At 48.6% G+C, this 26999-nt stretch overlaps 1 protein-coding gene across 1 annotated transcript; it reads right to left on the bottom strand.

Moving 5' to 3' along the window:
- Positions 1-1600: 1600 nt before the first annotated feature.
- On the bottom strand, positions 1601-21209 carry ETS2 (ETS proto-oncogene 2, transcription factor). Its single transcript, XM_065942321.1, has 10 exons — positions 20937-21209; positions 16392-16463; positions 13157-13268; positions 11805-11924; positions 11281-11481; positions 9384-9467; positions 7980-8204; positions 6687-6950; positions 4910-5028; positions 1601-3755 (listed from the first exon to the last, which is right to left on the bottom strand). The coding sequence occupies exons 2-10, from the start codon at positions 16461-16463 to the stop codon at positions 3540-3542; spliced, it is 1413 nt and encodes a 470-aa protein (XP_065798393.1). The 5' UTR covers positions 20937-21209; the 3' UTR covers positions 1601-3539.
- Positions 21210-26999: the final 5790 nt, after the last annotated feature.

The following is a 26999-nucleotide window of genomic DNA, read 5'->3' as shown; positions in this document are numbered from 1 at the left end:
CAACAGAATTTCACTATTGACAAGTTTATTGATATAGCTTCATATTCCAACTGCAATTAATGTTTAAGAAACTACCATGTGTCAGCTTAGGTGTAGAATAAAACAATATCCAGTTGTCTGAAACAGCTTTGAAACATGTTCCCTGTTCCAATTACAGATTTGTGTGAGGCCTGAGTTTCTTTAAAGTGTATCATAACAGATTGATGCAGAAGTCAGCATGTGAATTCAGCTCTTTTTCATTAAATCGGACATCAAAGAGATTAGAAAACACATAAAACAATGCCATTGTTCCTTTTTTGGAAAGTTATATTTTTCATAAAAATGTTAATATCGGTAGTTATTTCAGAAATGTTGAGTCGTATTTTAAAATTTTCTTTAATTTCTAACATAGTTAACATTGATGATCAGTGATGTGCTGTTAAACATATTTAAGCTCTCTTAAAAGGATTGGTGGGGAGCCCTAATTTGTAGCAGATGCTGATTTTTTGTTTAAATAAATTTATATATATATTTTTAGCTTCACTGGGTGGGTCTTGGTTGCTACACCGAGGCTCTCTCTAGTTGCAGCAGTCAGGGGTTACTCTCAACCTGAAGTACGTGGGCTTTGGTGATTGCAGCGTGCAGGCTGAGGAGCTGTGAGACACCGGCTTAATTACCCTGAGGGTGTGGAATCTTCCTGGGACCAGGGATCAAACCCGTGTCCAGTGTGGCAGGGGGATTCTTATCCACTGCACCACTGAGGACATCCCAGATGCCAATTTTGGTGGTGTATAACTGCTTCCATCCCAACCAAGTCCCAGCTACCAATACCTCACTGATGCAGCATTGGGGAGAGGCCCACACCATCAGCTTGGGTTAGCCCACGGTGAGCCAGCTCCAGCACACCTTGGATATAATCCCTCTAAGGTTCTGGAATCTTCACTAATTCTGGAGAGTGGAAAGGAGGTCCAAGAATGAGTTTGCGCTCAGGCGTCCCAGGACCACCACCCTCATCTTGGTTATGTCAGAACTCCAGGGGAGTCGAGGCCTCAGTTACAAAAGTCCTTGAGCTTCCAATCCTGAGGTTCTTCTTTCTTTAATTGGATTTTTAAAAACCTGTTTATTTGGGGGTTTGGTCATTCCATGCAGCATGTGGGATGTTAGTTTCCTAAGGATCAAACCCACACCCGCTGCACTGGAAGCAGACTTAACCACTGGACCATCAGGGATGTCGCTATCCTAATATTCTCAACAGAAGCATCCTAAAGTCTCTTCTGTGAACACTGCCAAAGCCCAGGTGAAGATAAGATACCCGAATCTTTCTAATCTCTCCTTGAAAACCCTTCTCTTTAAGGAACACTTTTTGGGAATTGCTTCAGGAAGGTTCACAGTTGGTTCCAGCCTGGTCCTGATTTGCTGGGGGAGGGGTGTGTAAAGTCAGTTCACAGGGGCCGTGACCTGGAGTGGCTGAGTCACCGAGGGGCGGCCCAGCGCTCTGAACCCACCGCCTCCGCGCTGGGGGAGGGAGGCAGAGGGGCGAGGCATGAAGGCTCTTACAAGGAGGGACTGATGTAAACAAAATACTTTATTATTTGAGAAAGAAAAGGCCAGATTACAAAACTTTGATAGATAAGTCCTGTTTATTATCATGCCAAAGGTTTACCATGGGTTTGATTTTCCATGACTCTTGGATCGAGCCATGTAAAATTGCCAACTCTGTGGATAAAAACAGACAAATACTGGCAAATTCATGCGGTCAAAGCCCATATAAAACGAGCGATCGGATGGCCGATTTTTTTCAGCGGCAAGATGTTCCCAGCCGCTTGTCTGTTGATGTTATAAACAGCTGTCCAGCAGATAAACAGGTCTTGCTTGAGAACATCCTGTGCTTAGCGGTACTGCAAATGGTCTTGTGTGGGTACGAGAGGCAGTGGTCCCCCTTCTGGCTCTCCTCTGCTCACCCTACCACCCAATTCCCCCCATCTCATCACATGGAGGATTTGTCTCCAAAGACCTCACCACTAGTCCCCCTACGATGCTAGTGAAGACTGTCTGACTTGGAAACCAACTTGATCATTTACAAAAGCCAGGAACACAGGCTGAACCAGGGGTTCCTTCGAAAGGACTACAAAAGTCTCCATCACGATGAAGACGTTTTCTTCACATGAACAACCCCAACGCCTTCTCTTTCCCATCTTGCTGACCCTCTTTGCCTATGGGCTTTCTGTGTGCAAGAAAATAAAAACTGTGGACACCCAACAGAAAGGAGCAGCTTGGTGTCCGGAAAACCTGAGACTCCACAGGTAAAGAAGATGGGACAAAATCAGGCTCCACTCATGTCTGAGAGGTTCTTTAAGCCTCCCCTCCCCCTGCACCTTCAGCTCTGTACTTTAGGCGCTGCAGTAAAAATAAAACTTTCTTACAAATTACATTATTTTTTTCCAGTGAATTACTTTTGCAGTAAAAATAGCTGCTACATAAATCTCTCCTGATCTCTGAAAAGGAGTCACATATTTCCAAAAATAGTATTCCTATTTTAATCATACAGCATAATTTGGGGTGTGGGGGTGGGGCTCGGGAAGGAAATGCCTGGTCAGGGGAGGTGAGTCGCTGGGGGAAACACAGTCGAACTAAAAAATAAAGTAAGTTTTGTATATAAACTTATTTCAAGGCATGCATAGAAATGGAAAACATATGCCATCTGTCAAGAAAAATACTGCTTTATAGCTTTTACATTACAATTAAAGGAGAAGCAGAGAGGCCAGGAGAGGCCCCCAGATAATAACATTAAGTTTCTTATAAAAATTCCCAAATGTACAAAGTCCTTGCCACAGATAATAACCCAGGCAAAACAAAACAAAAAACAGGAATGAACCTTCTTAGACCTTATTCCTGTAGGCATATTAAATGTAAATAATACACACTTTACAACTTCTCTTAATCTGCTCCGGCAGATTAAATGTTTGCAAAAGGACGCCAGTCAGTGCTCTTGAAAACCAGCGAACGTAGCAAAATGCTATCTGCATTCCTATTTTCACATAGTTATATAATTATTTTAAATTACAATATACAATTTCTGTTAAATAGGTCTGTTAGGGGACTCTGATAACAATTACAAGGTTACAGTCATATATACAAACGAACTTCTGAAACATCATGTGTCTTTGCCCCCTGCTCCTCCTCAGAACCAAAGAGAGCTCTTGTGTGATTCCTGGCTGCAAAAAGGCAAAAGAAAAAATCCAAGAAGTGTGCGTCCATGACACGCTCGCTCCTTTGAGAAGACCCAACAGCCTGAACGATCCTGTCACCACACAGCCCGCCCAGGGCTAGGACAGGGGCCCCAAGCTTCTTCCTGGGCCATTCGAATGGAATAGCATCATTAAGTGGCGGGTTCCCGGCAGCAAGCTTTCAGAAGCAAGAAACCGTGCTGCCTTCAGCGAAGAACCGCGGTGTCCGATGGAGTAAGGCCACTGCTTCCAAGAGGCGTGCTGGATGCGCCGGTCTGGCCTTTCAGGGTCCTGGGACGGGTCTCGACGGCCCTGCTCCCGGCCCGGGCGGGCTCAGTCTTCCGTGTCCGGCTGGACGCCCAGGATGGCGTGCAGTTCCTCGGGCGTGAAGCCCAGCAAGTTCTGCAGGTCGCACACGAAGCGGTACACGTAGCGCTTCCCCGACGTCTTGTGGATGATATTCTTGTCGTAGTAATAGCGCAAACCCCGACTGAGCTTCTCGTAGTTCATCTTGGGCTTGTTTTTCCTCTTTCCCCACCGGCGGGCCACCTGTGGCGGGGATGGAAAAGAGTGCCGTTTAATTCCGAGATTGAAAAAAAAGCACACGTGTCTCCCTCGTCCTGGCAAAAACCATCGCAATAAAAACTATCCTCCCATCAAAATAATTTTTAAAAAAAGAAAGAAAAAGCACGCCTTTTTCATCACACTACTGTAAAGAAAATTATCCTCCCATAAAAATAAATTAATTTTTTTAAAAAAGGAGAAAGAAAAAGCATCCCTTTTCCCCTGATGACGATTTGGACACATGCTTATTGGAGCAACAACAGGACCGCAGAGATGCTGTCTGCCTTCCCGCTCTGCAGCCCTGGCTATTTATCTGGGGATGGAGGAACAGGCAGATGAGGGAGGCAGGTCCCCCGACCCACAGCCTCGTCTGCTGAGGCTTCTCCCGCAGGAAAAGTTTGAGAGCCTAGGGGTTGGTCCTGAGACAAAGGAAAGGCTACGTGCCCCCACCTCCTGGGTTCGCACTCCAAGACCACCACGTCCACAGCCGCTGAAGTGGGACGGAGGCCACGTGACCGTCTGCACTCCTCAATGCCTCTGCTGCCCCGGGTTAGCGTCACCCAGGAGGTGACGCACCACACCCCACAGGTGCCAGAGACCAAGGGCACCCCTTGCGCTGACCGTGAAGGGCTGGTAGGGGACCCGCCCTCAGCTTTCTCATCCAGATGGGCTGGCACAGCTCCGCCCACCTCAGCGGAGGCCTGGGGCTCAGTATCCGCCCCCCCACAAGGGAAAAAGGCAAATTTCCTATGACATGTTCCGACGGTCAGGCAAGTGCCTCAGTTTACAGCTTGCACCTTTCGGCTCGATGACAGAGCTAGTTGGGGAAGCCCGACAGTACCACCTGCACAATCCATGCCAGTATTCTTGCCTCAAGAACCCCATGGACAGAGGAGCCTGGTGGGCTACAGCACATGGGGTTGCAGAGAGTCAGACACGGCTGGGCCACTGAGTACAGCATATTAAACTGTGTATCATCGCAATAAGGCTCCTAAAGTGCCAGAAATGCCTCTTGCAGAAGAAGTGCTCTCATTTGTATATACTTGGGACCCGTTTCTTGCACCCGGGGAACTGGGTTTACAAACCCCAAGTGATCGGGTTTGAGAACCTCAGGCTTGAGTCCCCAGGTCTGGACGTACCTCGTCAGGGTCAGCAAGCTTAAACTCCCACCCGTCTCCCGTCCAGCTGATGAACGACTGGCAGGACTTGTCGGAGAGCAACTCCAGAAGAAACTGCCACAGCTGGATAGGTCCGCTTCCTGCAGGGGAGAAGGGGGTGGGTTAGACATTCTTAAACACAACAAGGCTGTAGAGTCACCCTCTTGAAGCAAGAACTGTGAGATCAAGTGGTATCAAGTGGGCATCAAGGTGAAGGTGTGACGCTGGGTGCTGGGGACAGCCTTGGATGCTTTAATGGTAGGAGGCCAGACCCCAAGGTGAGGGCTTCTTCCCCCACGCCTCTCCTGCTCTTGGGAAAGAGATCACTGGGCCCTTGATAGCTGGGCTTGGTCTTTTTGGAGAAAAAAAAAAAATTCTGGGCCAGCATCTCCTTGGCATCAAAATCCCTCCCTCTGTTTAATTGTTCCTTATGTAATAACTTTCAAGGTTTATTTCTAGAAACACCTCGTGGGACAGGGGTGGGGGTGTTAGAAGGGGCCTTTCAACACAGGGTGAGGCATGTCATTCTCGGAACCCCACGCGTAGCCTTCCAACCGGATGACAGTGGCTAAATTGCTTGATCCAAGACTCAGGTTACTGAGAGGCCACTGGGGCACCTAGGGGAGTGGCCAGGGCCTCGACACCTGTTCGGTGAGGTAGATGCTTTGCAAAGTGCTCTCCATATACTTCTTCTCGATTAATATTCAGAATCGCCACCACCCTGTAAAGTATGACTGTATTGATATTTCAAAAATGAAGAGGGAAAAGATGGGCCCAGCGGCCGTGTGGCTCGCCCTGGATCACAGGCTCATCCAAGAGCCACTCCCCAAGCCACAGTGACCACATCGTGGGTACAGCTGTGACCTGAGTGACCACAGCCAGCATCCTCCAAGCCCACTTCCCTGTCTGTGAAATGGGTTAATACCAGCCGTGCTAGGCTGCCCTGGGGTCCCAGTATGGTCCTTGTCAACCACAGAGCTGGCAAGACAACGGATGGTCACTAACGTTAAAACAAAAACCCACCCACACTGTGGCTGTTTCCCTTCAGATGGGGCCCTCACGCCCATGTATGAAAATGACAGCCATTTTCACTCTGAGTAATTTCCATGACTGTTTGTTTTACAGGACAGAAAAGAAACGGGATGCCTGTGTATTCTTATTTTAGCCTATTGGATTTTTAAAAGCAGGTATTTTTTTAAATCCCCAGTGGTTCCATATGGTCAAACTATGGGGGAAAAAAAAAAAAAAGCACATTGAAGGACATAGAAAGCAATCCAAAAAAAAAAAATCCTCATATTTTTGCTAAAGTACTAGAAATATCTGGTTCTAAAAACAGCTTTAATATTTGTCCCTGCCTAGAATAGCTGTTACCCAAACCGTCAAAATAAGATGGATTTGAGAAGCAGAAGAAGGTAAACAGTCCCTGTGTTATTAGAACCCGGCTCTGTGCCGCTTCCCCTGGCCAGGCTACAGTCTCTGAAATTCTAGGCGTGGCTGAGTCAGAGCTTCAGCCTCCAGGGTCCATATCCCCTGCTGTTCTCCTCTCCTTTTGGGGACTGGCCAGGACTGACCAGATAAGGGAGCAGCCTGGGGATTCTCACCGACTACGCTGAGCTCATCCCTGTCCATGTGGCCTCTTTCGGATGCAGGGGGACAGCTCGCTCGGCTTAAGGATTACACTGCACGCATTAAACCTGGAGCGCCAACACGAGGTTGTCCAGCGAGAAACGCCCTTGGTAAACAAGGCGGGTGCACGCACCTGTGAAGCCGGCCAGCACGGCCGCGGGTATAACTGGTTTGCCCTGCTCCACCGGGTCGCTCCGGTCCTGGATGTAGTCCTTGAAGGACATGGTCGGCTTGCTGAGGCCCAGGGACTGGCTGCAGTCATCCTCGAAGCTCTCGAAGGAGGGTACCCGCTGCACATCCAGCAGAGACGACTGGCTGTTCCAGGACTGCAGCAGCGACTCCGAGCTCTCGAAGCTGTCGCCGCCCGTCTCTGCCGAGTCGTGGTCCCTGGGTTTCCCTGGCAGACACAAGCATGGGCTCTGACCCCTCCAGGACGACGCAAGGTCAGGCACGACCACCGACCCCTCTGGGCGCTCACCCTGCCAGCCCACAGCCCCTCAGGTTTCTCACTGAGCCACCGGCTCCTTATGAATAAACATGCTAGGCAAGCGCCTCTCCCATCAACCGCAGGACAGAGACATTGTGTAGCTCCGAGCGAGCGGAGGGCCACACCGCATGGGAAAGGGCAGCAATGTGCATGGATCTCAGACACAATGTGAGCAAAAGCCCAACACGAGAACACTTTATGCAGTTCAAGAACTGGGAAAGCCTGTGATGAGAAAAGTCAGGACAATTGCATCTTCTGGGGGTAGGGGGAGTGCTACTGACTGGGAGGGGGGATGAGGGAGCCTTGTGGGGAGCTGGCACCCTCTCCATCTCAATCTGGGTGGTGGTCACCCAGGGGTATTTAAGGGAAAAAATCCAACACGAGTTTTGTCCACCGCACACTTGTTAGTGTGTTCAGTAGCTCAGTCATGTCTGACTCTTTGCGACCCCATGGACCATAGCCCACCAGGCTCCTCTGTCCGTGGGATTCTCCAGGCAAGAATACTGGAGTGGGTCGCCATGCCCTCCTCTAGGGGAGCTTCCCCCACCCAAGGATTGAACCCAAGTCTCTTATGTCCCCTGTACTGCAGGCGGAGTCTTTATCACTGTGACACCTGGGAATATGCATTTTCATCTCCACCAAGACATCCCGTCACCTGCCTACACTGCCTCCCCCAACAGCCCACTGGGTGGGTGGAGGACTCGGGCCACAGGAGCAGGAACTCTGCTGGTTCCCCGACACCAAAGCCGGAGGCACATGAGGAGTAAGCTCGCTGAGCATCGCTGCTGTGGCCGTGTTCCAGCAGTCCAGTCCTTGACCTCCTCCAGGGGCAAAGCATGGGCCAACTGATTAAGAAACTCAGGTCACGGTCTGACCGTGGCCCCGGGAAATCACACCCCCAGCCCCACCGAGAAGCACGCTCGGGAGCCTGGGTCTTACCAGAAGCGCTGGAGAGCAGGTTTAGGCTGCCGGCTGGGAAGTCCTGGCCGACGGAGCAGTAGTTGACGCTGACGGTGCTGATTCGGGCCTTGGGGAACATCTGGAAGTCCTGCTCTGGCCCTAGCGTGCCGGGCGCCGAGGACGCTGGACACAGGCCGTCCAGGAGGCCGCCTTTAGGGTAGCTCTGCGTCTGCATGCTGTATGGCGCCTGCTCCACGCCGAAACCTACAACACAGGACCACGGACCACACAGCTGTCAGGAGACATCGACGTGATACCCAGAGACCCTACACGCCTCCAACCAGAGGGAACGCGAGCAGACCCACCCACTCCAGCCCTCCATGCGAGACCTCAATGGACACGCTGAGGCTCTGACAGGCAGCTTTTCTGAGTCCTCCTCTTATCTAAATTTCCCAAAAGGCCTGCGGCCTCCGGACCCTGAGGGTGATGCTGCAGGTGAATATTCCTAGTGCTTCCACGGGAGCCTCAGGACAACAGGGTCACTGGCTCTTTCGACTCCCGAGAAAACTAAGGTCCAGACCAACTGAGCGATCTGCCATCCAGCCTATGACCCATAACTGAGCATCTCCAGTCACCCTGCCCACGCCCGAGGGGACCACCGTAAGCTACACTCACCAGCATCAAACCACCAGAAACACCAACCCAAATTCCGTAACATCCCAAGTTCAGAGCAAATGGGGTATTGCTGTTCACACACGTCCTGCACCTGCCACCTTTCTCTATTACACTGATCTGACCCTGGCAATCGGCTCACTTTATTCTGCCCCCTCGAGTTATAAACTGCCTCGACCGACGCTGGCCAATGCAAAGGTTAATACAAGCCACCAATGTAATGTTAGATTTTCTAACAGCCCCACTGGAAAACTAAAAAGGCACTGGCGAAACAAGTTCAAGCATTTTACTTGACCCAAGAGATGGTAAAGAACCCGCCTGCCAATGCAGGAGACACGAGTCGTGGGTTCAAACTCTGGGTGGGGAAGATCCCCTGGAGGAGGAAATGGCAACCCACTCCAGTATTCATGCCTAGAGAATCTCATGGACAGAGGAGCCTGGTGAGCTACAGTCCATAGGGTCACAAGAGAGTCAGATATGACTGATCCGAATGCATGCAAGAAATCCATTATCATTTCAACATGTAATCATAATTTTTAAAGTTATCAAGGAGACATTTATACTAAGACTTTCAGATTGGTGGGCCTGAGTTTTATCTCACCGCACATCTCAATGTGGACCAGCAACAACTTCAAGTAACCAGTGGCCTGGACTTGTGAGTGTGATCACTGTGTGGGACACTGCAGGTCTAGACCCTGGCTTCAAACTTTTCGTGAATCTAACAGGAAGTCTTAGGACCAAGCTCTTAAGCGCAGAATTCATTGCACTGACCTAACGAATTGCTATTAATCCAATGAGGAACTGAGTTGAGGTGCGAATTTTCTTCATACGAATCTTCGGTCTTTTCTTGGTTTTCTGAAAAATTGACAGAGGAGACACAAAATTACAAATCGAGAGGTTTTAAACAACGCAAGAAAAAAAGGTTCCTTTCTAAATTACTGTTCTATGGTTATTCTAGCATAAAGAAATGCATTTTAGCTGCATACTTAATCCAATGGTGTTCCCTGTCATTATGTCTTTTAAAAGCACTAGAGACAGCAACATATTTTCCTAATAACTAGAAAAAGACTTCTAAAATTACTGCTGCCATTGGCAAAGTTAAATTTTCAATTGTATAAATTGAGCGATCTAGATGATGTATTGAGTTCATCCATGTAGTCCACAAAGGGTTAAATGCTTATGAAGTACCCCCTTCACCAGGGGCTGGGAACACAGCAAATTAGGGACCTAGACAGATTCTCTGCCTGGTGATGCTTCTGACCCATCATCTCAAACCCCTAGGGTGTGTCCATGGGTGCCAAGAGCTACAGAGAGGTCAAAACAGTGCCACGGGCGTTCGAATGGGGACACGTGTCCAAGAACTTTAAAAGGAAAAGGTTAGCATTCTCTGTGTGAATTTACTTCTCCAAACACACAACCACACACGCATCCACATATCCAGACACACACACTGAGAAATGGCAAAATGGGTCCAACATGCCAACAAACAGATTCAAACAGAAACTTGTCAGATCAGATTTGTCCAGGTTCAAGGAAAATTTAAGGGTCCTTAGGTTTTCCTTCCCCTCAGAAACCATAACTACAAAGAACTGGTCGGGGGGCCCTGAGATCTTTTTAAGATGCTGAGTATGTAATAGATGTTGAAACTCAGAGTTTAAAATCAATTGAATGAGAAATTTTCTCTGAACTCTACCAACAGGTTTATTTTCTTATATTTTTAACTTGAAGGAGTCCTATGTTTTGCTTTTTTAACTCAATGTACTTTTTTTTTTCTTTTATCCAAAATGTGTATTGGGATGGTTTCCCATTCATCTTGACACAGGGTACATTGAGCGCTGCTTCCATCTGAAAAAGCAGCCTTCTGTAAGTCTTGCTCTTCCTCCTGAAGGCTGGCCGAGGACAGCAGAACACTGAACACATATGACTATGGTTTGTACACGGCTAGACACAGGGTGATTCTATAGCATCCTGGGCATTTCACATCCATGAAACAGGAATTGGGGCTCTGCACGAGGCACTTGTTCCTGTTTCCTCTTCTGGAGAGGGATGAAGGAGATACTTTGCAAGAGGCCTGTGCTCATGGGGAGGGCGTCACGCCAGTAAGGTTTCACATATTTTTAACACTACTCTCAATGCTCTTTTTAGGTTTAAATCAACATTTTCTACATAAGAGTTCTTTTGCTTGAAGGCCAGTTTCTGTACAATATTTCAAGTGTGTAAAATGTACATCAATTACTTCTACATTTGTTTATATACACAAAACAAAAAGTCTTTGTGGGATCCCATCTGGTCTTAGGGGAAAAAAACTATAAAATTCCCAGTTTATTGCTTTGGCTGGGGCCAACGTATTTCTTAAGGCTCTGTAAAGTGAGCCTCCAAACACGGGCATCCCAGGTCCCTGACATCAGAGCCACACATATGCCTCCGACTCATGAGGTCTGGGGACACTGAACACCCTGGTGACAAAGGCTCCCGCCTTGTGGCTAATGCTCTCCACACACGTGCTTAAGTGGAATCAAAATCTATAATCGCCACCCTGGCGCCGACTCGTGCCAATGCCATTTTTGGTCCGTCTGCCCTCCATCACTGAATCGCCGACCCGACAGTTAGCATGCACAGCTCCCCCATCACTCTTTCCCACCACAATTGCCCCGTCGCTCACAGGTACCTTTGATCATCTGCTCCAGATGCTCCCAGAGAATATCGCCCACAAAGTCGGGCGCCAGCTCCAGAAAGCGCTCCTTGCCAAGATTACACAGCACCTGTCCCGTCATGCCGAACCTCTGCAGGTTCACGTCCACCAGACTGAACTCGTTGGTGGCCCAGAGAAGCCACTGACATACCTGTTGCTCAGTCCACAGCCAGGGATCTAGTAGGGAGGGGAGAAAAGCAAGTCGGTGAGGCCAGACGCACTCCTGATTTACCTGCAGAGCCCCGATGGGCACCAGGGCTCAAAGTGATGAGCCAGCAGACACCCAGGAAGATGCTGAGGGGCTAACAGCAGCGCTGGAAGAAGTGTTCAGCGGGGTGGGTTTCGAAATAAAAACTGGCTCGGCTTCATGAGAGCTCTGCCCCTCTTTGCAAGATACCCTAGGCGTGTGCTTGAAATGATGCCACCTCAAGCTATGGCGGCCCGACGCCCCGGTCTAGCACAGCGCAGGGCAGAACGTGGCTCCAAGAAGCAGCACTTACTCTTTGGGATCCCCAGCCGGCGCTGCTCCTTTTTGAAGCCACTGAAGGTGGCTTTTAAGGCTTGACTCATCACAGCCTTGCTGCATGGGGTCAGCAGCGGCAACTCGCAGTTGGCTGAGTCTGAAAAACAAACCACACCGGGACGTTAAGTTCCAGCTGGCCACAACACAGGGAGAACGGATGGGGGGTGGGGCAGGGAGGGAGTCTTAGCTCCTACGGAAGAACAGTGAGCATCCTCAGTCTTCAGCATCACTCCCCAGAGGAGGGTAAATATTAATATGAACCAAAATGGTTTCTGAATGAAACTGAGAAAATATAATTTAATAATACATGTATTATTCTAATCATTATGTAACTATACTTCTTACAATTTAATAACTACCCTAATTTGAAAAAAAACTAAAGTAAAACTCGAGTTGAATTTTTGCCAAACTTCATAAAGCAGCAATCGACGCCTAGGTAAGGCTTCTCTTGCAGACCAGTCTTACATTTTTGACAACTGAGGAAGCTGCATGGTTTTTCACCAAAAGCCTTAAGGGGTTGTAAATGGCTAATTTGGAAGCGACTTCCATCCATTAAACTAAGCTGCAGGCAAGGAGACAGCAGATGTCACAGGAACACACAGTACTTAGCACCTGGGATGTCAATTTGTTTGAAAAACAACCTTCTCTGCATTCCCTCAGCAATTTCAAGAATGATGAATGATGGTCACGTGACAGCACGCTTACGCAAGCACAAGCGTTTTAATTAATTTTCTGGGCTGTATTCTTTAGCACTGACTTCATATGACAAAGTCATCTCTGGAATGTCTCCCGCTAACAACTCTATCATAGTAATCACAGAGGCATCACCTGATGTGCTATTCCTTTCAAAAGAATGAACACTGATATGAAGAATTGCAGGCACAAAGGCAGATGGGTAAAGATGAGCAGGAATACTTTGCTGCCCCAAAACTGGTGGTGGCGGGGGGAGATTTAAGCTAGGGACGTGAACCTAGGATGAAAAGGTGGGGTGCACTCTGAGGTCCACTGGTCTGCATCACAGAGGGGACTTGGAGATGGGGCCTGGGCTGGCTGCAGAATTGGGGCAGCCTAAGGAGCCGCTCAGGGCCCCCTGCGATTTGCCCCCAGCGGGGCGCCTCCTCTCCCTGGGGTGCATCTGGCGGGTGAGGGAGGACTTCAGAGTCACCAGCTGCATAAAAAAAGAACTGTTTTCTCCCAGATCCCAGCCTCTGCCTGACTTTTCATACAAAGATTCAAGACATCAACAGGCATCCCTTACGAAGGGTCATCTATGCACTGAGATCCTTAGGGACATCACGCTCAATTCATCAAGTCTGAGTAACCAATTACCATGAGAAATCGAATCCAAGCCGGTTGGCACTTCCTGCAGTGTTTGCTCTTCATTTAGGGAGGGGAAAACTGCGAGCAGGGACCCATCAAAGGTGTCAAAGGCGGCCTGGCGCTGCAAAGGCAAGAGGGAAAGAAAACAGAAACGTTGGCATTTACACTTAGTTAATGACCTGTTTTAAAAGTGGTCCATGGGCAGCCTCACCAAGACATCCTGATTCAATTTGCCAGTAATAAAGCCACGCATGGAATCGACCAGTCAGTACTCTGAGCAGACTTCTGAGAAGATCCAAGTGACCCAAAGGATCTCTTTACTCTGGATCACTTACAGGCACACCTTGGAGACGCTGCAGGCTTGGTTCCAGACCACCAAAATAAAGTGACTATCACAGCAAAGAAAGTCACACAAATTTCCTGGCTTCCCAATACATATAAAAGTTACTCTTACACTATTAAGTGTGCAACAGCATGATGTCTAAAAACCGTGCACATACCTTAATTAAAAAATACTAACCATCATCTGAGCCTTTGTAATCTTTTTGCTAGCAGAGGGTTTAAACTATGTCGAGGATTCCCAAAATGTGACACAGAGACATGAACTGATCAAATGTTGTTGGAAAAATGGTGCCAATCAATGCCAGGCTGCAGGGTTAGCACAAGCCTTCAATTTGTAAAAAACTCAGCATAGCAAAGTGCAGTCTATCAAGGTCTCCCTGTCATCAATCACAGAATCAGAATGACCGGGAATTTACTTTTAATGGCCTGATCAAGTTAAATGTATAAGTTAAGCAAACAAACCTAAAACTAAGAGTCTTAGAACAGTGCCTGGAGGGACTCAAGAGACCACCTCAATCCAAACACCTGGCCCTTCTCAGCTAAATGGGTGAGACACGCTGGCCGAGTGCATAAGGAAAATGACTCTCGTGCTATTGTAAGCAGAAACTAACACAACAATGAAAAATTATCCCCTAATTAAAACTGTGATAAATCATAATGGAAAAGAATATTTTTAAAATGTACATGTATATCTATGTATGTATGTGTAAATATATATACATATGTATAACCAAACGACTTTGCTGTATAATAGGAATTAACAACAATGTAAATCAACTATGTGTGTGTACAGGTAATTGTGTCTTACTTTTTGCAACGCCATGGACTGTAGCCCTCCAGGCACCTGTCCATGGAATTTTCCAAGCAAGAATACTGAAGTGGGTTGCCATGTCCCCCTCCAGAGGAACTTCCAGACCCAGGGATCAAAGTGTCTCCTGCCTCTCCTGCCTTGGCAGGCAGACTCTTTACCATTGCACCCCCAAATGAAGCCCTACTATATTTACACTTCAATATAGAAGGAAAATTAGTAAGGGGGGGGGAAGTAAACCAAAAAAATGATTCTTGGCAAAAGAGCTTCAGCTCACTGCAGCTAAGACAAAAGGCAGGGAAAGAAAAAAATCAAACAACAAAAATCAAACAAAATACGTATGAGAACATTCCTTAAGATTTAATTTTGTAAAAATGTAGTGTATTGAAAAGGTCACTCCTTCACTGCCTCTCATCATCTATGAAGGGGAAAAATTTCCAAAGAAAAACAGATTTAAAGTTAAACTACCTACAGTTTAGGAGAAGAGACACACACAGAAAGATAAGCCTGGAGCTGTGAGAATTTCAAATACAAATGGAACAGCCTGTACTGTAAGACTCATTTGTAAGTAACAGACAAAGGCCTGATTCATCATTGCCTAACTTGTGGAAGAAAAACGTGAAGAACGGCTATATTTTTCCAACATAAGCTGGACCCATGTCATGTGTAATACAGTGACCCATTTGTTGAGTCAAAAGTGTGTAACACATTTACAGATCCAATGGTTGGTGTGCTTTCTGTTTAGAAATGCCGAACAGTGAATGACGCATGACATAAGAGGGTAGGCAGAAGCTGGAGCTTGGCCCAGTGATGTTGGCGCCCAGCCCCCCAAAAAACCCAAAGCAGGGATACCCAACTGCCCAAGACCTACAGGGGGGCGGGGGGAGGAGAGAGGCCAATCATGCACGTGTGAAATACTCATCTCGACTTATGAGGCAGTCCAAGGGGTTCCAAAGAGTCCTACAGGACTAAGCAACTGAACAATAAAGCATGGCCCAGGTGACTAAGAAGTGCCTTTCCTTTCCTGACTGCCTTTCTGTTCTGTTTTTAAAACCAAGAAACCACAAGACAAGATAAATTCCCGCTGGGTATTTCAACACATCAGTTTCAGCAAGAGCGGTTTCTTCTCCAAGCCCAGAAATCACACAGGCATAAGCTCTTCAAGTTTATGGGAGAAATTTTCTCTAGAGGTGTCATTTCAAACTTAATATTACTGTAATTTCTTGTATGGTTTCTGCCAGGCCACAATGAAAACGCCTGACCAGACTGAACAACAACAAAAACCTCACTGGCTTGAAATTTGATCAATTTCATGATACTCTGGAAAGACCTATGTCAGTTTTTGCCTCCTGGGGTTTGATCAGACAAACAACCTCCTAACGATAGAGAAAAGCGGAACATGCCAGAGACACAATATTGTACAAAACACTACCAATCTAAAACCACTGCTTCTGAGACATCTTTACCACAGAACACTTAAAAAAAAAAAATCAAATCTCTCTGTCACATTTGGAGAAGGCAAATGGGAAATCATCAGTTTGTGTTGCTAAAGAATGTTCCCAAAAGGGAGTGAGATAGAAGCTCCATGAAATGTTTATTACCAGGGAGGAGGCTGTTTAATCTGATTTTCTCTTTGTTTTTAAATAGCCGCAGTTGTCCCAGGAAGGACAGACTGCCTGAACCCCATGGGCACTGACCCTTCTGATGGGAGCAGGAGCAGCAGCCAATAATTGGGCCTTTTCCACTACTTGAGGAAACTTTTTGGGTGGATAGAACAGATACCTCCTCCAGTTCTCTTCTCTTGAGAATTTATAGAACATTCCACCTGGTAGGAGCCTCAGAAATCAACTACCAAGGCCTCACCATCCACAAATTGAGTGGTTTCCTTCATATCTTGGAGGATAAGTCAAACACACACCAGGAAACCCATTTAACAGATGAAAACACTGAGACCCAGAGATATTAAGCAAACAGTCCAGAGTCACACAACCAGTCTCACAGCTAGAACCAGTCTCCTGGGACCCAATTGTTTTTTCCCTCCTAGAAATTGAGTTCTCCAATTTTTTAAGTTTCTACTAAGACTCGTTCACTCACCTTGAGTGTCCCTCTGTAATTGCTGGCCACAGGGGCTACCTGGTCCATGTTCTTGATTCCAAAATCATTCATCTTTAAAAAAGAAGAAAGAAAAATTAAGAGTTGAAAGAGGCAACAAACCAAGTTGATTGTTAAGTCCGCATCCACACCTCAGCTCAAGTGCTCCAGCCCTGACAGGTCATTCAGATCCGAATGCCAGGAATTCTTCTCACAAAGGTGATGCTACTCAAGGAATTAAATTATAATGCCGCCTGCAGAATTCCCTTAGGATCTGAGGCACACAGATAAAGCTGCCTTTCGGCTAGCTGGGATAGCAAAGCTGGGGGCCTGGGTCCTTCCAGGACAGGCGTGGGGAGGACCTGTTTTTCATCGCCAATTTCAAGGTCAGCTCGGGGTGCAGGAGCTGTTGGGGGCTGTGGGCCGGCTGCCTGGCCGCGGACCACCTCCTGCGTTGCAAAGGGCAGTCAGCTCAACCTGGGAACTCCAGGGCCAGCCGCCACGGCCGCTCCTGGGCAGATCCAGATCCTGGAAAGCCCGCTGGAAGACCCACCTCGGAGGCCCCCTCCCCTCTCCAAGCTCAGGAAGCACAGAAAAAGGAAGAACCTCGGCGTGAGATCAAACCCTCCTGCATTATCTCAGATTCTCCAGTGTGGAGCACACAAGCTCAAAATACTGCATTTGCGGGCTACTCAGCTGTGCGTTTCCTCAAGAGTTAAGTAATTCTGACTGCGGACCTGCCTTACTTGCTTGGATGGCCTGGGCTTTTACCTTGGACCTACGCTGACCAGCGTGGTAACCACGTGTGACTCCTGAGCACGTGGTCCTGGGGACTCAGATGTGCTTGCCCTCGATTTCAAAGATTTCACAGCGCAAAGTCAACTATCTCAGTACTGACTCTTGTGTTTACTGCGTGTTTACGTAATATTCTGAATGTGTTAGGTTAACTGAAATTAATTTCGTCTACTTCACGGTATTTAACTGTGGCTATTAGAAAACTTAAGAGCTACATATGTGACCTGCAATTGGACAGTTCCCTAAGTGACCTGTGATTTGCTGTAATCAACTGAAAACCTATCTGGGGCCCTAAAATGTTACTGTTTGCCAGGGTAAGTTAAATATTAGTACCTGAGAAAAGTACTTAGATAATCCTGCCAGAGCACTAGATGAAAAAAACAGAGCAACTGAAGCTGATTTTCAAATACACTGGGAAAGCCCACCCTCCTGGCTTCAGGACTGGAGGTCTAGAATAGGATACTTCACGGGTACCTCTTACTGCCCGTTCTGAGGTCTCCATTGAGTGCTGCTACCTGTTTCAACCAAAACTTTGAGTAATTAAAATATTGTGCAATGGATAAGGCTGACTAGCAGAGGGAAACAGCATATTTTCCTGTAACTACTTAATTCGAGTTTGTCTTTTCTTGTTTTCTCTTTATGGTCAACATTATGGCTAAACCAGACCCACTAAGGACTCAGCATACAGACACACACACCCCCTAGAAAGGCAGTGTGGGAGGAGAGTCCCGGCCACAGGGGAGGCCAAAGGCACGGGGTGTGTGGGGGCGGGGGGGGGTGTGTGCACGCTCAGTCATGTCAGGCTCCATGACCCCGTGGACTGGAGCCCGCCAGGCTCCTCTGTCCATGGAATTTTCCAGGCCAGAATCCTGGAGTGGGTTGCCATTTCCTATTCCAGGGGATCTTCCCAACCCAGGGATGGAACCCGTGTCTCCGGCATTGGCAGGCAGATGCTTTACCACCAAGCCACCTGGGAAGTCTCCCGGAGGCACCAGGGGTGGGGGGAGTTGTTAAAAATCTCTGAAGGCAGGTCATCATCAGGGTGGCCAGTGCAGGCTGAAAAGGTCTGACAGTAAATAATGGGGGGTAGGGAGAGGGTGTTGTCCAGGATCAAAAGGGACTACATCTGCTCAGAATCCCCACTTGGTGAATCCCATCATCCACAAACAATCAAAAATCAATATACACCATGGATGACCACTGGCCTGGTAGGTTCCTACTTGGGAAGGGCTAAGCTTGAGCCGGGGGACCACACCTTGCCACCTTACTCAACAATCTGACATCCCTGAGAGGTAGATGTTAAGCCATCTGACAGAGAGGCTACAGAGACACCCTCCCACCCCAGGACTTTGCCCAGGCTCACAGGGCTACTGCGGGGGTGTGGGTGGGGGTGGGGGGGCTCAGGGGCATAGAGCAGACCAAATCCCCTTGGGAGCATGGCCCGACCTCCTGAGCTCCGCCTTGAGCCAGGATCCCCTGAATGGTGAGGCCTGGACCTTCCTCCCAGCAGTAAAGAGCAGAGATCACACACAGATACCATTAGACTAGGCTCCTGCTCTCGACTTTTCAGATGCAAAATGCTCCTTAAGGTGAGAGCTTTATGTCACTGATCTGCAGGAACGAAGCCCGGTCACCTGTTGATGACATCAGCAAGCCTCAAAACAGGAGACCAAAATGAAAGGACATCTTGGGTGTCATCAGTTACCCATCTCCTTCTTCCGACTTGCAGACTTTATTCCACATTCTTGAGTTTCATGGAGATGGGCCGAGAATAGATGTGGAAAGCCACGGAGCAGTCCGCCTGGTTTTTGAGTACAAATTCTGAGAGGAAAGGCAATCTACCACTCCCATATAAAGAGCTATAATTACCAGCTGCAGAACAGAATTCTTGTGTTGTCCGGTTTTTAATTTGTTTAGTAAAAACCATGTAGAGTCAAAGTGCTCTACCAATGGTTTCTGGCAAACACCTAACTAATCAAATTTAAGTTCCTCTATTTTACTCAACAGGTTCCCAGGTGGCTCAGTGGTAAAGAATCTGTTTGCCAACACAGGAGACCCAGGTTCAACCCCTGGGTTTGGAAGATACCCCCGGAGAAGCAAATGGCAACCTACTCCAGTACTCTTGCCTGGAGAATCCCATGGACAGAGGAACCTGGCGGGCCACAGTTCATGGGGTTGCAGAGAGTGAGACAGGACTTAGCCTCTAAACAACAGTTCTACTCAACACGGCTTGTGAAGATAGCAGACAGGCCAAATCAGTCCACGTAAGTCAATTTCACATTCAGGTCTTTTTGTGGTTGCCCTATTGATCGCTGCTCTTGAGAAACAACAGGAAAAAAATGGGTAAATGGCAGGCATGTTCAATTTTAAAACAAGTAAAACTTGCCCAACAATAGTACCCTTATGGAAACAAGTGATTGCTTCTTCGAGATTAGAGCACAGGTTTGCATTTAGACAAATTGAAAAAGAAAAAAAAAAAAAAATCAAACCCTAAGCGCACTGTTGAAGATTGGTTTTCTTTTTCGTTTGAAAGCTATCAGTTTAGGGAGAGGAATGACTAATCCCAGAAATGAGTGTTTGACTATTTCCCTTCGGGACACACAGTGCGCTAGTTTACTGTACTATGATATTATTCAGAATTTTAATAAACCTTAACTTAGAGATTTATCTCTCGGATTGGTGGCGGTGTGGGATGGTAGACAGCGCACAGGCGCTTCCACTGCACGAAACAAGATGAATCTCTTACCGGTAAATTAAAATAAATTACCCCTATCTCCAATGGGGGCTGCTCATTTCTTTACTTCCTAAATAAACTGCAAGTCAAATACTATTTTAGGATACCCTACAATTGAATACAGGCCAACACAAAAGTCTTGAGTGTTTAAAAGAAAAAAGCCATATACGCACAAATGCTGTTACCCCTTCGTCCAACATGCTGTAAGGTCGCAAAAATAGAGGCAGCCTTACGCACCCATACCCCCATTTCCGACATCCTCCCCACGTTCACCTCCCAGCACCGAGGGGCCCTAATGCAGAGGTCCTGGGGAGCCCGCGGGGGTCTCCGTAGAGCCGCCGGACCCTCCCCACGCCCCGGTCGCCTGCCGCCCTGGCCCGGCCCGGGACGCGACAGCGCAGGTGACCGGGAGCGGGGGTGGGAGCCGCAGTCCCCCAGGTGTTCCAGGCGCCCCCGATCTTCCCGGGCCGGGCGCTCTCCGGTAAGTCACCGGCAAACCGGGGCGCACCAGGGCCCCTCAGACACCTTCTCTCGCGTCCCTCAAGCCCCCTGGCGAAATCAGGTTTGCCAGGCGCCCACCGGCAGGAGCCACCCCCGCCTTCACGCCCGTGTTTCCTTTTTTAAAAAAAAGCAAGTGAAACGAGCCGGCGCGCCCCGCCCGCCCCAGCCGCCTCGGCGACCCCAGGCCCCGCGGCCCAAGTTCGGAGCCGGCTCCGCGCGTCACGGCCAGGCCCACCCCGAACCCTGCTCGCCGCCCACCCACCTACCCCCAAAGCCACTCGGCCATCCCGGGAACAAGAGCCCCAAGCGGACCGATACTGGACGCGCGACCCCAGAATCCCACCAATAGTCGCCACCCTGCCTGCACCCCAGCTGCGTCCCGGGTATCTGGGGCGCCACCCGCGTCCCCAACTCGGTTCCTGGGTTCCCTGGGAGAGAAGTGGGCGCCGGAGGGCGCTCCCCGCCCGCCGACCCCCGCCGGACCCGGGCCACCGCGCCGGACCCGACCCCGCTCTTACCTCGCCGCTTCCGGCAGGGCCGCCGGGGGCTCGGGGCCCAGGCTTCCTCGGTCCTCGCCGGCGAGCGCGCGGGCGCGGGCGCGCGAGTGGGGCGCTTGGGGAGGCCGCGGGGGGCGGGCGGGCTCCGGGCGCTCGGGGTTGGCCGGGGCGGACCAGGGACGGCGGGCGGGCTCGGGGAGATCCGGGAGGCCGGGGCGGGCCGGGGACGGCGGGCGGGCTCGGGGCGATCCGGTTGTGGCTGCACCGCGCTCTGCGCCGCCGCTGGAGGAAGTAACCGGCCGGTCCCCTCCGCCGCGCGCTCTTCTGGAGCCGGGGTATCGGGGGGAGGAGGGAGGAGGGAGGAGGGAAGGGACATCGGGACAGGAGGAGGGGCGGAGGGGGAAGGGAGAGAGGAGGAGGGGCGGAGGAGGGGCGGAGGGGGGGCCCGGCGGGGAGCCTGCGCGCGGAGGGTAGGGGAGGAGCACGGAGCCAAGGGGCGGAGCCGGACCTGCCCGGCCGGACCTCGCCCGGCGCCTGCTGTCGCTCGGCGGCTGATCTCCCAGGGTCGCTGCGGGCCTGGACCTCCGACGTCCGGCGCCCCGGGCAGTGTGTGTCCCAGGAGCTCAGGACAAATCCTTCTTTTATTTCTTTCCCGGATCCGCCGCTTTAACCCCCAAAGGTGCCCTGGCAGGACCGGAGTAGCTAGCTAGCGCTGGTGCCACCGAGTGGCCGCGGGTCTTGGTCCACCGGGGGACTCATTCTAGCCCCATTCTTGGACCCACTTGTGGACTTATGATTTCCGATCGTTTTTATTCTGAGCGTTCTGTCGTGAAACACGCTGAGATGACAAAGGTACGAAGTGGACCCTCGATCGGTCACGGAGTCCCCCTGCTCCGGGAAGCCCCCCCGCCCCAATCCTGCAGCCTCGTGTGAGTGGCGCCCCTAGAGTTGAGCGGTGCCTTGGTGATAACCAGCCTTGGCTGGGCTTCCCTGGACTGTGATAAGTGATTTCAGTCGTGCAGACTCTTTGTGATCCCATGGACTGTAGCCCGCCAGGCTCCTCTGTTCATGGAGTACTCCAGGCAAGAACACTGGAGTGCTAGCCATTTCCTCCCTCAGGGGATCTTTGAACCTAGGGATTGAACCGGCATCTCTTACATTGCATTGGCAAGCGGGTTCTTTACCTCTTGCGCCTGGACTAATCCTCCGGGATAATTCTCCAAGGCCTCGTTGTCCTCGCTTTAAATATGAGAGAATTGACCCTTAGGGCAAATAACTTGCTCAGTCAGAAGACGTATAAATGGGAAATTCAGGGTTGAAACTCCAGCTTATCTGACTTCCAACTATGGTAAAAACTGTCACCAGTACCTCCCGTTTCCATTTTTAGCAGGAAATACTTGAGTCTCTGGCTAGAAATGTGCACATTTCCGATTCAGATCAGATTCTCAATATTTTGGTGGAATAGATTCCCAAAGGTGGGTGTAGAATAAAATAGCTCAGCTTAGGCAAGGCCAGGGACTGGAAGTTGGTGCATCTCAGAAACCGCAGTGCTGTGAAGGGAGAGGGAGACGGGCCTCACTTCTCTGTTGCCAAGGTTCCCGGTTTCCATGGCAACCCTGAACCCAGGAGTTGTTCAGATAATTGAGATAGTATTGCACCTTAATGTTTTCAGGTACCTGAGGGCCTCTAGGAATCACCATTGCATAGGTCAGAGGCTGGGTCTATCCAGTTCAAGCCACCAGGAGCAAAAACGATTGATATTTTCAGCAGATTGAATTGATTCTAATAGTTTCTCCGTGTACATTCAAGTCTGGATCAGAAATCATAGATAGATAGATCAGGAAGGAATTTCATAAGTGGTATACAGATCCATAATAAGTTACCATGGAGACATGAAGAGTATGCTACCTTTTTTTTTAACTATACCAGAAAATACTGACTCATTCAGGCTGCAGTTTCAGCTAATAGAGGGACTTTCCCCCTAGGCTACTGAAAGCATCTGAGAAACTTGGAAAAGACAGCCATTAGGTCAAGTTCAGTTGCCCGGAGTGGGGCTGCCTTGTCCATAGCAACTGCTCCCATGTCCATGGGTATCAGTGCTAGGTGATCAGGGGCCCCTGGGCCCCTGAGACCCAGTCATCTTTGGGAAGACATCTTTCTTCCTTGAAGGGCTCAGAGAGGAGGGACATTTCCAGCACACCTGAGCAGAAGGACATCAAAAAAAGGGTCACAGGATTTTGAAGACAGTCCGCTCATGACAACCATATTTCCCTGTGCTCCAACTGGCTAAACCTTGGGGCGGTTCTCAGCTGTATAGAAGCAAGGGCGATTATGCAACCTATGTCATAAGGCTGTGATGGGAGCTCAACACAGATCCAAATTTGCAAATTTGTCCAGCACCTGGTAGAGAGAGGTTCAAAATGATGTAGCTGTTGCGTGTCTTTTTCCAAGCTCCCCTCTGGGAGCATTTTATGAAAAATCCTTTAAAATATGTACATCAATATATGAAAAAAAAAATCATTCCTACCCTCTCAGATATAAATACATGAAAACTTATAGAAAGTAATCTAGGCAGGAGCATAAGTGCAGAGCTGGAAAAAGTACAGCAGCTGAGAGAAGGAAAGGAAGCTCAGGTTACACACACCTTGGACTCTTGACTCCCACCCAGACCTCTGCCCCTCCCTGCTCCTCTTCCCAGGAGCCCTGGGCTCAGCCAAGCAGCCCCCTTACCCTGGGTCCTACTCAGTAACTAACCCCCTCTATGCTTGGCTGAGTCACCGGCCCATAATTAAATGGCTTATCCTGGTTCTGGGGCCGTACCGGGGTTCCTAACATTTTTTGCCTTCCAGTTATTAGTCGGTTTCCTAGTTACTCAGCAGAACTAAAACCCAGCATGGCTGCAGCCTGTGATTATTCATTGACTATTATGGCTTGATTCATAAGGAACATTGGGTTTTCCAGTGAATTAAACCCAATAAAATATGACCCTTGTGCTTCAAGATCAAAAGTCAAAGGTGTTAGAAGGAAATTAAAAGTTGGGATGTGCTCGGGCTGAAATGACCAGATACACTATGTCAAACTGAGTGTAGGAGCAGCCTTAACTCTTCCTTTAAGAAAGAAGGAAGCTCATTGAAGACAGGAAGAAAGAGGAATTATAGCGGAATGAATGCATTATAAATACTAAATTTCTAGAGAGTAGAATGCACATAGAGTTCTTTAGAATCCAGACGTAATTATTTAAAATGATTAGCTTACCAAGTCATCCTGTAAAAACCACCACAACAAAAACACTTCCTTAGAAACATGTCTGTATTTACCTTGAAATCTTAATCAATAGGCAATATACAGTTTGAAGTGGTTTCCAGCTGCAAGCTAAACAGACGTCATGTGGTCTGAGGTATATCATTTATTCATTCAGCAAACACAGTGTCAGCTGCTGAGAAGACAGATGAGTAAAGGCTTAGTCCCTGCTCTTGGAGAAGTAAAAATGAAGTCCACAGTTCTGCAAATACCATACACAAATGCAAGACTTTGGAAATCCTAGAAGGGGGTAGGCAGTAGAGGACAAAATGCACTTAGAAATAGATATAATTTAATTCATTCATTCACTTTGTGGACAAAGGTCTGTCTAGTCAAAGCTGTGTTTTTTTCAGTAGTCATGTACAGATGTGAGAGTTGGACCATAAAGAAGGCTGAGTGCCAAAGAATTGATGCTTTCAAACTATGGTGTTGGAGAAGACTTTTGAGAGTCTCTTGGACTATAAGGAGATCCAAGTCCATCCTAAAGGAAATCAACCCTGAATATTCATTGGAAGGACTGATATTGAAGCTGAAGCGCCAATACTTTGGCCACCTGATGTGAAGAGCCAACTCATTGGAAAAGACCCTGATCCTGGGAAAGACTGAGGGCAGGAGGAGAAGGGGATGACAGAGGATTAGATTCTTCAATGGCATCACTGATTCAATGGGCATGAGTTTGAGCAAACTCTGGGGGATTGTGAAGGACAGGGAGGCCTGGTGTGCTGTAGTTCAGGGGGTCGAAAAGAGTCAGACACGACTGAGTGACTGAAAAAAATTTATTAATATTCTACCACTTATGTTTCCTTTACTGACCATTCACCTTGCAGTCACTGGGTCATGTTTGGCAGGAGTTATTCTACTGATATATGTTAGGGTCAAGGAACAGATGAGGACTTCCTGGTGCTCCAGTGGTTAAGAGTCCACCTGCCAATGGAGTGGACATGGGTTCCATCCCTGGTCTCGGAAGACTCCATATCCTGTGGAGCAACTAAGCCCGTGCACCTCAACTACTGAGCTTGCCCTCTAGAGCCCTGCTCTGCAACAGAAGCCACCACTCTGAGAAGTCCCTGCACCGAAAGTAGGGTAGCTCCTGCTCACCGCAACTAGAAAAGCCTGTGCAAAGAGCTGGAGACCCAGCACAGCCAAAAATAAATGAAAAACAATTTTAAAAAGGAACAGATGAAATTACATTTTAAAGTGCCCCCATCTCCCCTCACCTCACACAGCAGATAGGCACACGATGTGTCCTCTCTTAATGCCCATTTGCTGACATGGGTTCCCAGAATCCAGGCCAGCCTGGGGTGATCCAGCACCCTTGCAGCACCACTTGACCCCCAGTGTGGTCCCGCACTATTCAAGAGCAGGTAACTTGCTTCTGTACTTCTCTTTAGTCAATTCAGTTCAGTTCAGTTGCTCAGTCGTGTCCAACTCTTTGCGACCCCGTGAATCACAGCACGCCAGGCCTCCCTGTCCATCACCAACTCCCGGAGTTTATTCAAACTCATGTCCATTGAGTCGGTGATGCCATCCAACCATCTCATCCTCTGTCATCCCCTTCTCCTCCTGCCCCCAATCCCTCCCAGCATCAGGGTCTTTTCCAATGAGTCAGCTCTTCGCATGAGGTAGCCAAAGTACTGGAGTTTCAGCTTCAGCATAAGTCCTTCCAATGAACACCCAGGACTGATCTCCTTTAGGATGGACTGATTGGATCTCCTTGCAGTCCAAGGGACTCTCAAGAGTCTTCTCCAACACCACAGTTCAAAAGCATCAATTCTTCAGCTTTCTTCACAGTCCAACTCTCACATCCATACATGACCACTGGAAAAACCATAGCCTTGACTAGATGGACCTTTGTCAGCAAAGTAATGTCTCTGCTTTTTAATATACTATTTAGGTTGGTCATAACTTTCCTTCCAAGGAGTAAGCGTCTTTTAATTTCATGGCTACAATCACCATCTGCAGTGATTTTGGAGCCCAAAAATTGGTCCCTTGTGATTGATCCCTGTGGGCATGAAGGCAGGACAACTAGATAGAGCAAGCCCATGATCTTATCCTTTGCTGGGCCAGTCTCCCTGGGGTCCAGTCCCAGCTCAGCCTTTCATTAGCTGTCCAGCTGCAACCCTGGTAAGCTACATAAACTGTCTGGGCCTCAGTTTCCTTCTCCATCATTTGCATCATAGTCATGCTTTTCTCCTAGGGCTGCCAGATGATTAAATGAGTTAAAGTTTCTTGAACTCTTAGAACAATGCCTGGCACATACAAGGTTGTGACAAACAAGCCAGAGTCCCCCTAACGCTGCAAAGGTTGATCCCACCATCCCCTTCGTCTACATCTAATGACCGCCCAGTTCTACATTCTAAGCAGGATCTTGACTCACAACAAGGAATAAGGTGCCAATGCTGTCCATAGGCACTCATGGTTTCACTGTAATTCTCTGGCTTTTGGTGGCAAGATATCAAGGAATAAACACTGAATTTTAAAATTTGAAAAATAATGACAGTTAATAAGTGAAACCAACTTCTGTTCTTTATAAGGAAACTGAAGCCTATGGAGGATCAATTTCTTGCTGTTGGTCCTAGGTCCTAGGACTATTTCCTGGTGGACCTGGGGCCCCAGTCCAGGCCAGCTGCCCCTGCTGCCTCCCTGACGCAGTCATATTTCCTTATAAGGCAGTACTCTCAGAGTATATGAGCCGCCTTCAAAATCCACTGTGATATTAAGCTGCATGATGACAGGCTCTAGGCAAGTCTGAGCAACAAAAATAGTAAGAGGGACCCGTTGTAT

This window comes from Muntiacus reevesi, chromosome 8, assembly GCF_963930625.1.
Source record: "Muntiacus reevesi chromosome 8, mMunRee1.1, whole genome shotgun sequence".
Lineage (NCBI taxonomy): Eukaryota > Metazoa > Chordata > Mammalia > Artiodactyla > Cervidae > Muntiacus > Muntiacus reevesi.
Note: the sequence above shows the minus strand (reverse complement) of the source record. Positions and strands in the feature narration are given on the sequence as shown.

What these genes read in the sequence shown, in the direction of transcription:
- ETS2 (XM_065942321.1), bottom strand. Translation starts at nt 16,463, where the DNA reads ATGAATGATTTTGGAATCAAGAACATGGACCAGGTAGCCCCTGTGGCC. An exon ending in CTTGGATTCGATTTCTCATG is followed by an intron (nt 11,925 to 13,156) that starts GTAATTGGTTAC and finishes TTTGTTTTTCAG; the next exon opens with ACTCAGCCAACTGCGAGTTG. An exon ending in CCTGCTCTCCAGCGCTTCTG is followed by an intron (nt 6,951 to 7,979) that starts GTAAGACCCAGG and finishes TGTGTCTGCCAG; the next exon opens with GGAAACCCAGGGACCACGAC.